Below are 11630 nucleotides of genomic sequence, written 5' to 3' on the forward strand. Positions count from 1 at the left end.
TCTTTTATGTTCATCGAACATTCATTATTACTTTTAGACATCTTCAGTTTGTGGTAGCTTAACTTAAAATTTCTTCTCCTGTGGATTAACTTTGTCAACACACTATTTCAATGGTAGTGCCTAACAATACCAAAAAGGGCTTGAAACAATGATTGGGCAACAGTGTTACAGAATGCTTTCATTTATCACAGTGAGTAAGTACTGTGTAATGAATGTGGATTGGAATAGTAGAACAAATCGTAACATTTTAATTTATTTTAAGAGTACAAAAAACGATAAGTGACTGAATTAAATCCTAAATTCATGTGAAAATCCATGGTAAATCACCTTGAATATTAGTTCTTGATAGTTGGAAGCTGCAACACTTCTGGAGACAAATGCAGTGTATTCGAACTTTATGTCAGTGATGTAATAAAAATTGAAGTTTAAAAGTTTTCCACAAGAGATTGGAAGGAATAATCCTCATTGGAAGCTGAAAATTACAATGGAAAACACACTGAAAATGTTATATTTCCTAAACAGGGAGATAAGAAAATGTCTATTCCTTTTGTTGTATTCAATTAAAAAAAAAAATTGCCCTCGTATAAATGGTGAGAAATGTAGGTTCGACCAGGCTTGGAACCTGTGTCTCTGTCATACTGTACCATTGCTCTACTTTCAGTGGGAATAAAGCCTATGGCCCTATGGTTATGGCAAGATAGCTACTATACTGTCAGAGAGAACCTACAGCTTGTTGTCCCAGAAATCAATTATTTTCTGTGACCAGTGGCATATTCTCCATATTACCACATTTACTACTGGTAAACCCAAATTTTCTCATGTTTTTTATATACATAGGAAATCACTCATTATATATGCAAACTATTCAAACAAGCTTTTAAACCCAAATTTAAGTAAGTTATTTAAAGAACTTTAAGATGGATTAATATACGTTACTGATCTTTCTCCATCGCACCCTTCTGATGATCGGTTTAAATAGGGGAGACAAAGTGGCTATTTAAGAGCACTCGCCTTACATGAGAGTTTCAACGTTGCAAACTGTGTTAGCGGGAGAGAAATGTTTGTTTGTGTGCTGCATTTTGCCGCATGAAGGGAAATTTTCCTTTGTGAATTCCGAATCCAATTTTTGGTGAAAACTGATTTTTTTATTTTAACGAAAGAAATTGCTGAAGTTGTTGATGTCTCTCTTTGTTTTAGTTGCATGCCTACATTGGTGTTTTATTTGTTTTAGTTGCATGCCTACATTGGTGTTTTATTTCTATTATATCTAATTAATCTAGGTGGGGGGGTTATAATAAATATACAATTAAACCTCAATTTTACGTTTTTCAGGGTACTGAGGTAAAGTAAACTTAAAATACAGGAAAATGCAAAATATAGGAAAATTTTATAATATTTTGCTATGGGGCCATTAAGATTTCATGCATAACGTGGGAGAATGTAAAATCATGTGTACAATAAATAAGAATTGTTGCAGTAAATGAAGTCAAATTTTCAGAATACGCTACTGTCTGTGATTGATTTGGTTGCCCACATTCTATAGCTTACAAGGTGTTTTGTATTTTTCTTATTTTCATCTCTTTCTGTATGTTAATTGTGGCAATGAGATGACATTGATGAAAGGACACTTTCAAAGTAACTGAAATCGTTCACAGTGGGATTCAATGTGCTCAAACATGCAGTTTGCAATCATTTCGTTTGGGGTCATTCCATACCATTTCAACGAACACGTGTCGCATTGCCATTTTTAAAATTATTAATATTTTAATCACTTATTTCTACATCTTTCAAGTGTTTAAAACCTACATTGAAATTTTTTTCAGCCTTGCGTTTGGATCTGGCCAGTGGCGTAGCGGCCACGCCCTGCTATTCATTCATTTCTCTCTCTCTCTCTCTCTCTCTCTCTCTCTCTCTCTCTCTCTCTCTCTCTCTCTCTCTCTCTCTCTCTCTCTCTCTCTCTCTCTCGTGTGTGTTTTTGTGTCCAGGGGGCAAAAGAGGTACACTTTTACCCATAGTAGTGATGCCCCATCAAAAAACACTATTTCAGTCTGAAATTATCATGTCCCTTCAACGCATTTATAATAATTAACATGAATTATTGTGACTTAAATGAAATTGTGTGTATAATATATAATTTTTAGGTGGATATTCATTTTTCGGGGGCATGGCTAGGCCCTCCCCCTCTTCCGGATGACCATGTTACGGTTTATTTCGAAAGGGCCCCAAAAACTCAGGAAGTGGGGCCCAGGGGCAAATATCCCTTTACCTTTGGATCCAGGAGCCCCTATTCCACCACGCAGAGTATACAGTGCTCGGAGTGAAATTCCTAGCTGCGAATTTGCTTGTTCGAGTTAGGGGATAGAAGGATAGATCCTTACATAGAGACAGTGCAGAAGGTGGAGGAGATGCTTATGCAAATTATCCTAGCTGGGGGATGCTTTATGAATTTTTCTTAGCTGGGGGATAGCATTCCCCTGCATCCCTTACATCCTGCTCTTACACCCACTCTTCGAGCACTGATGATCTATTAACAAAATGGTTCTTGTTTCATGAAGAAGTCTTTAAGAAATATCAGTGGGATATCGAAAAGAAATGGCATTGTTAAAATGAGGAATTATAATATTGAGGTCCACTAACACCAAAATTAAACACCGTTATTTGCGGCAACAGCCTTTTTGTTTTAGGGGGGGAAGTTCAGTTTTCCAATCGGTATTTCTTTGCGTGACAAATTTTCAGTGAATAAAGTCCCATCGCCGTTCACATTATCTATCTCTCAAGACTGGAGTCCCCTGTTATTTGATGTTAAGTCAGCATCGACAATCTAGAGGTCCAGTTCAACTCCCATGACTGAAATCTAAGTTTGCTTGGGCATATACCTCACTGTTATAGTATTAGAAGCGTAATATGAGCAGCTCTTACATTGAATCTTTGGCGCAGCCAGGGGATGGCTTTTGAAGCTGAAGGTGCATTCACCTCAAAGTCCAAAAGGGAGTGTTTACTATCCTTTAAAGTTCAAACAATTTCCAGAACAGTATTTTTAAAAATATTTTTTTATTATATGTAAACTAATTTTTATAAAATGTTTCGAACCAAAATTACAAAGGATCATGAACAAAATATTTGGCCGTGTGAAGCCTCCCCCTCCTCCAAAAAAGAATCCTGGCTGTGCTACTGCGTTGAAGTAAGATTGATTGTTCAGAGATTCAGACTACCCTGATTTAGTTTCGAGAAATGACTACACTGATATGTAGCCTAAGTCGATGACAAAAAATGGGAAGGCAGGTTTTTTGCGGGAAAAGTTTATTTATTTTACAACTAAGGGGGGGGGGGGGGAATAGCTAACTATTGTGCGTCCGACCCACTCTGGCATCATCTCAATCTTTTTTTTTTTCCAGTAAGGGGGGACCCCAGACAACTGCGCTATGCCACTGGATCTGGCAGCCATTTTCAATCGGCAGCATGCGGTGATTTTAACGTTTTCAGACCTTTAAGAAAATCGCTGTAACTTCTGTTCTATTATTCCAAATGTAATAATTCAAAAACATTTTCTTCAAAATTAAAGGCTCTTTCGTTTTCTCTATTATCATTTTTGCTTCCAGACTAGTAGTTTCCATGCTATACTACAATATACCCAATAGATTTTTTTTTTCAAAATTTCTTGTTTGAAGAACAAAATAACCATGAAGGGGGCAAAACACCTAAATCATATTTCTTATGTTTACTGTGCGGTGCCGGGTAAGTCCAAAAATTGTTAAACATATGAGGTGTCTGGGCACATTTTTTTCTATAAGCTCTTAAAAATGAAAATTTTGAAAAAATCAAAAGTTTCACGCTCTGTATCCTCAAATGGGGGAAAAATTAAAAATCTGTAGTTTGCAACCACAGTGAGAATTCTTTAGGCTCAACATAATATTAAAATTTGGTGAAGGTGTTTTTCCAAAGAAGAAAAATATTTAAGATTAAATTTACTCAAAAATAGCCCCTTCACAATACTAAATGAAGCATGTGTAGAACTGGGAAATGAAGAAACTGCAAGATGAAAGATAACTATAAATTCATTTGAAACGTATACTTATTAAAAATATATATTAAATATGAAACTATGTACTAAATGTAGATACAGGGTGAGTCAAAAGTTGTGAACCTCGTGAATATCTTGAAAATTCTTCGAGTGAAAATGTTGATAGCATTTGACGTATGTTGGATATTTGTGGCGAAGTTCTGGAATGGAAGAACCGTTGGATATTTTTTTGATATCTATATGCAGTGTAGAAGATATTCATTGAATTCATGTTTGGATCTGCAATCAACATTTTTTGGGATCACTTTTTGTTATATACGTATAAGTTATCACTTATTTGTTTGATACGTGAACAAGACCTCATATGGACACTTTCGTTTGGCTCAGATATGCTGTGTGCTACATGTAGATAAGAAAATATATATTCTGGACTAGAACTGTGCTACATCTAGATAAGAAAACATATATTCTGGACTAGAGTCGTTTTCACGTTCAGAAGACACAACGGCGCTTATGGAGAAACCGCACGGTGTTGCCAATACAGCGCTAGCTCATGTCGCCGGGAAATGATGACCTTCCTTCACAATGAAGGTGTTACATATTTTGTATATATAATGATAATTATATGTAATTATTAATATTATACTGTGAACGTTACAGTTACCCTTTTTACTTACTATGATCCATTGCGATCACTACACACGCGAGTGTAATGCACGAATATGACTTCAGAAATCACTTAAAAAAGTAAAAATCACTGAGAGCTCACACAACTGAAAACACTTTTTCGGGAGAGGGAAAAAGTCTAAACAGACCAAAGCAGATCTCTCACTCAAATAAGGGGAACCTGGCACATGGGTTAGATTAAGTTGCAACCCAAACAAACAAATAAGTTATGGCCCACGTGAACTGATAAGACGTGAATGACTCAAGCAAGGCATGTCATATTTCTATCTTGAAGCCCCATATTTTGTCACGTGTTGGAAAGCCTTTCAAAGGTTAATATGGTGTCTATGAATTTATGTGTACGTTGGAAACTGAAAGGTGATCTTCATTTCAGTATTAATGTCGACAGTAATGTAAACGAAAACAACGTGTATTTGCGACAGCACTAATGTTGCTCACAACAGCAGCATTGGAAATAATTGTCAATTATTAAATTTAAGTAATTTCAATTCTATTATAACAAACTGAATGAAGTTCATATTTTTACTGAATGGAAATAAAATAACAACTGGAAAACTTGGTGGTGATTAGCCGGAATGCTGCGGTGAGTCAGCTCAAGATGGCCAGACAACGTCTCCTTACTTCGCGCGCGGTTCGGGTTAAAAAGAAACTCCAAATGCATGGAAGTAATATTTCTGGGAACCTTTGAGTGGTTATAAAAAATAATTTCATTATTTTCTCCACAACTTTGTCGCTGGAAGTTTTTACTTGGAATTACAGAACAAAAAATGGCCAGCGACGACATTTTCTACTGCACGAATATAAAAAATCTCCACATACTTTATTTGAATATTTTTTAATGCAAATATGCTTTAAAGTATTGATAAATTCTGAGTACCACCGTCACCTATGACAATTAAAAAACAGTGTCAATTTTTTTCATAATGAAAGCTTCAATTTTACGGCATGTTTCAACGTTAGGAATGAAAACAATGTAAAAATTGTGTTTTCACAGAAAATTTGCGTTTTTAATTTATCTAAAATTATGTAAGCAAGTTACCAGTTTTTTGTGTTCACCATCGTATTCTCTACAAAATTTCCTGCAAAACTGCAGGTACCGATTTTACTTAAGCTAAATTTGTAAATCCAGAAATTTGACAACAGCGCGCTCGTATTTCCCATAAGAAAAGCATTGCCCATAAGAGCCCATTGTGTCTTCTGAACGTGAAAACGACTTTAGAACTGGACCTAATCTGGATATTTATTAGGCATGATTTGGACATTGTAAAGCCTTTCATAGGTAGCCTTGTGATTCAACTGCACTACAGTAGGTCTTTATCTGGGCACTTATTTAAATACATAATTTGGATACGAAAACATTTCTGCGATTAGATTTAGATTTATCAAGCATCTCATCAGAATGTGTGATACAAAAGAACGTAAGTTTTGTTTAACACGTTCTGTTTTGTTTTAACACATTCTCTCTTCTGGCTTAACCATGAACATTTTCTTACCTACAATTCTGAAAGATACTTCATATTTATGCAGGAGCATGCACACTGGCCATAATGAAAGCACTTGACCATATATATGCAAGATGGAATTGAAAATAATGAATCTGCTGAAGTAGTCAGCTAATTGATAAGTGGAGAATGTTTCAACTTCAACTTTGTTACTCACTCTCGTGCAGTGTAAAGTGGAATTCAAACCACCGTACAATGTCTCCCCCGAGGATCAAACCAGATACCTTTAATTACAATGCAACAGCATTACCAATCCGGGAGGCTCTTGTTGAGTTCTTGGGTGATATTTTGGCAACTTATAATTTAATACATCTTTGTATTACAGGTTTATTACACCTATATTATTATTATGGAGTGCTTATTATTTAAATAAGTGAACATAAGACTTACTTCATTCATAAACAAATGATAAAGTGCTCATAATGAGACATACAATGTGCAATATTTTGTTATGTGATAAATATAATGATTTAAATGCTGGCACGTCATATAATATGTAATTTGAGCAATAGTTACATAAATTACAATCAGAATTCACGTTTAATGTTGAAAAATGACGTAAAATATTAATGTCCATTTTTGAAAAAGATAAGAATATATATATTGAATATCCAACATTGGCCTTTCTTTAGATATAGAAAGAAATTATGTCCATGAATATATATCTAGTGCTGGGCATTGGAGATTTGTGTTGGATGTTCGAGTTTTGTAGTTTTGAAGTTGTTAAGGGGATACTTAGATGTGTAATGGTACCCTTGAGTTCAAGATGGTATGGTTACATAGTTCAACACTCAAAAATTAATCTAATACAGAATGATAATGCTTTAAAGATTTTTACTCCCAGGAGTTTTAAAGATATTTGCATGGTTCACAACTTTTGACTCGCCCTGTATCTACATTTAGTATATAGTTTCATATTTAATATACATTTTAATAAGTATACATTTTAAATGTATTTATAATTGTCTTTTGTCTTGCAGTTTCTTCATTTCTCAGTTCTACACGTGCTTCATGTAGTATTGTGAAGGGGTTATTTTTGAGTCAATTTAATCTTACGTCAAACTTTTCATTTTTCAAAATTTTCAATTTTTGGGAGCTTATAGAAACAATGGGGCCCAGGCACCTCATATGTTTAACAACTTTCGGCACCGCAGAGTAAACATAAGAAATATGATGTAATTGTTTTGCCCCCTTCATGGTTATTTTGTTCCCCAAACATGAGAAATTTTGAAAAAAATTCTATCGGGTTTGTTGTAGTATAGCATGGAAACTACTAGTCTGGAAGCAAAAATGATAATAAGCAAAACAGAAGGGCCTTTATTTTTAAAGTAAATGGAATTATAGAACAGAAATTTCAGCTATTTTCTTAATGGTATGAAAATGCTAAAATCACCACACGTTGCTGATTGAAAATGGTTGCCAGATCCAAACGCGAGGCTGAAAAAAAAAAATCAATGTAGGTTTTGAACACTTGAAATATGAAGAAATAAGGTTTAGAAATGGTGAGGCGACAAATTAATTCAAAATTGGTTGAAATGGTATGGAATAACCCTTTGTGAAGTGTTGTCATGCTTGTAAGAAACTGTGCTTTCAGCATCCCCATAGTAGAAGCTCGATCTAATTTGTTTCCTTCTTTCCAGTGTGGCTTTAGGACCTATAGAGCCAATAACCTGAAGGTGCATAGGCGCATGAAGCATCATGGAGAATACAACAATCACATATGCCCCGTTTGCGGAGCTCGTGTAAAGCAGAAAACAGCATTTTTGGAACACATGCGTAGGCACACAGGGGAGCGTCCCTACAAGTGTGATCAGTGCGACAGTTCTTTTGCATGCATGGGAAGACTCACGGTTCATAAAAAGAGCGTACACAATCCACGCCAGTTCCCGTGTTCTCAGTGCAACAAGGTTTTCCAAACAAAGCACCATTTGTACCGCCACGAAATCATACACACGAAAGAAAAGCCGTTTAGCTGTTTCTTGTGCACGTATTCGTGCAACACCCAAGGGAACCTTACGAAACACGTCAAGAGCATTCACCACAAGATGGATTTCTCGTATCGTAAAATGAAGGCGGAGAAGGAAAGTAATTTGCAGAAAGGTGTTGAACCTGAATGGGTGCAAAAGGGACAGAAAGTTACGGAGCAGTACCTGAAGGAACTTTCCTCCAAAATGGGGGAGAACCTAACGATAGACGACCTAAAGGAGAAAGAGAAACAGAAGCAGGATAGGCTCGAAGAAGAAATACAGAAGGCTACCGTAAAGCGGCTCACGAGGACTCAAGTGCCGGAACACTCGTACCATTCGAAATCGAAATCTACAACGGAGGACTTCCCTGAACATTCGTACTACACAAAACTAGTAGGAATGCCTGATAATGCCCTGTATGCAAAACTGAAACTAGATGGCAACGATAATATTCCTAAAGAAATCATTCAGAGTGTACATCAATCGGATATCGATAGTGTTAAAGTGCTGACAGGCGATGCAACCAAAATAATTCAGATTCAGACTTCGTTGTTAAATGACGACAGGTTTATTATATCGGAGACTGAAGGCGTTCACAGTGTTCCAGATAATGAGAAAGTGCACTGGTTTGTCCACACCGACGACGGGTTAGAGTTAGTGGATGAAATTCGAATGGAAAGTAATAGGGAGACTTTAGAAATAAATAGGACCACGTCTGAAATTACCAGTGTTGAAGACAAGGAGATTGAGATTCAAGGTTACATTGGAGAAGATGGGTTGATCGTTCCTTTTAAGGATAACGCAGAATCAGGTCAGCCTACTCTGGTTGTTATCATAAATCCCGATGAACATGCTATTGCATAATAACCATCCAGTTTTGGTCACTTGCAAGGAATAATGCACCACTTAGCATGAAATCTGTCTTGCAGTAAGTCAAACATTTTGTTTTGTACTGTTTCCAGATAAAGTATTAGACCTGTCAACAATGAAATGATGTGAGCATTGCGATGTTATGTGGTGTGCAGATACCAGTGTTTATAAAGTAACAAGAGTTACGGTTATTGTTATTCATGCAGAATAAGTTGGATGTATGACATGTAAGCAAGCTGTCTTTTCTTTACTGATGACCATCTCAAATTAACACTATTTGTTGTTAATTTCTATAATAAACTCCACATGTTGAAATGTGAAAATATCGAGATAAGTAAATTAGAAGTAAACCCCTTGCACTTAAAGAAATGTGATATAATATGTTTGCTTGCAACAAATGTGCATATATGAAGATTAACAATGTTATTTCTTTTTCTTAGCAAACTTAATGTTCAAGGTATCTCTTAACTTTGTTACTCATTACTTGAAAAAGTAACTAGCATACAAGTAACTCATTACTTTGAGACACTGGTACACACTGTTGATGCTTTATTCTGAATAGACACTGTGTTGTAAGGTTTGTTCAAGTCAATGACTAGAATGAAGGGAATGTTTAAAGCCAAAAGTTGCAATAAATTATTAAACATTGTAAGGATAATGGAAAAACAACATCCTTCAGCAGGTATTAAAAAGGTGAATATTATTGTGTTCCCCTAAGATTTACAGTCAGTCATCAGATAAGCTAAGAATTTAAGGAATCTGTAGTTTTAAAACATGCAAGGACAGCTTTGTGTTATTTATTTATTTATTTATTTGTGAAGGTAAGGTTTCACAAATGACCAATCTTTTATGTGATCAGCACCATGCTCTTTCTGCCTACTTTCCTTCCACTGTGGTTGCTTCTGGTACTCGTTGAGACGTTGAGTGCGTTCCAGAACTACTTATGCAGCGACATTATTGGAAAAATCCAACACCCATACGACTCCCAAATGGCTCAACTAATGAAGATAATTATAATAGTTTGTTTTTCCATGGAATTATCATGCACGTTTCACTGTCTCGCTACATGCTTATGTACTGCTTTGCTGTGCTTGGATATAAGTATATTCAGCAATGTAACCGTAAATTTGTTCTCTGTACACCATGCCATGAAGTCACGTAGGAAGGGGTTGCTGTAGGGTTCCACACATTTCATCGTTTTGGCCATATTGAAGATATTGAGATGAGCACGGTGCTCTAACTGTCTTCAGGTGCACCGACTTATGTAGGAACATTGAAAGAAAAATGTTTGCATGAGATTACTCACCCTTGGAATCAAACCATTGTGTCCTATATCACAGTCAGTCATTTTCCACGTCTTTTTCTTTCATTTTTCGGCAACAATGTCACCTTCTCTACCATTGTTGCACTCGCTTGCCTTTTTCCCTTCACTCAAGGCATTCTACCAACTGGACCATCATAATTCACAGTATAGAGAACTTGGTAGGCAACTGAACCCTTTCTGCCCCACAATTTGGTTTGTTGAATTAGGTTTTTTTTTTTTTTTTTGTTGCTTTTCTGCCACTCTTGACAGATGAAATTGGTGAAGGGACACTCACAAAGAACGTCAATGCCCAAGCTGGGATTCAACGCCCCTCCCCCCACACACAATTTGAGGACAATCGTGCTGTTACGTATAGTTGAGCCAAGCTAACTCCCGGCATCCATTCACAGCTCAGAACAGTTATGTTGACAAAATCCTGTTTTCCTGCTGGGCACTTCGGGGAGAGATTCTAAGGTTGATGCTTGTTGCTCAATATTAAAGTGACCATTTTGATCACAATAAACATTGACTTGTGGAAATATCATATCCAGCATGGAGAATTGAGTTTAACTACTACTGAAAAAATAAATCATATCACCACCACATGCATAATTAGTTCAGGTACTCAATGCTGATACAGGATACATCTGTCTCCGTTCAGGACCAAGTGAACTTGTAGAATAGAAAGTCAAGTGATTCAAACACACCATGTCCTTTCTATCAAGGTAATATCATTTCGAGCCATCTAACTATGCATATTAGAATCAAAGAGGATTTACAACTCAAAATATGAAACATTGTTGGAACATTTTCACAGGAACGTTTTTGCTAACCACTTTATTAGTTAATAGGACATTTAAATTTCACAGTTCAGATCATTTAGCCTTGAAGGTAGGGTCACCAAGATATCATATTGTCTTGTTAGTTCACTAGTTCCTCATACATTAGATGAGTTTAGAGTGGAAATTGTAGGACAGGAGAGCATGGTTGGTCTTGTAGTCATGAGTTCCTAATTTCAGATTTTCTAGCTAAGCAAAGTTTTATACCTTCTTTTTTATTTAACTATCATCTGTGAATATGTGATTAGACAAGAAACTTGTCTTGTAATGAAGGTATACAGGTTTGAATCCAGGGGCATATTTCAGTTGTTTGAATTCCACTAAAAACTATGTCCAGTACATATTAGCCTGTCTGTGTAAAAAGTGGACCTAAAAACAAACTTTTCAAACAATTGCTAAGCGAATTTGTACCACTAGTGACTGTACATACAATTACGTCTA

At 36.0% G+C, this 11630-nt stretch overlaps 1 protein-coding gene across 1 annotated transcript in view; it reads left to right on the forward strand.

Moving 5' to 3' along the window:
• LOC145998706 (uncharacterized) overlaps positions 1-11204 on the forward strand; it is a 50753-nt gene extending 39549 nt beyond the window's left edge. Inside the window, exon 9 of the mRNA XM_083135196.1 lies at positions 7851-11204. Within this exon, the coding sequence (XP_082991322.1) occupies positions 7851-9041 (1191 nt within the window). The 3' untranslated portion in view covers positions 9042-11204. The remainder of the gene's footprint in view (positions 1-7850) is intronic.
• The last annotated feature ends 426 nt before the right edge of the window (positions 11205-11630 follow it).

The sequence above is a fragment of the Lepisma saccharinum genome, chromosome 14 (assembly GCF_977018435.1).
Source record: "Lepisma saccharinum chromosome 14, izLepSacc3.1, whole genome shotgun sequence".
In the NCBI taxonomy this organism is placed as follows: domain Eukaryota; kingdom Metazoa; phylum Arthropoda; class Insecta; order Zygentoma; family Lepismatidae; genus Lepisma; species Lepisma saccharinum.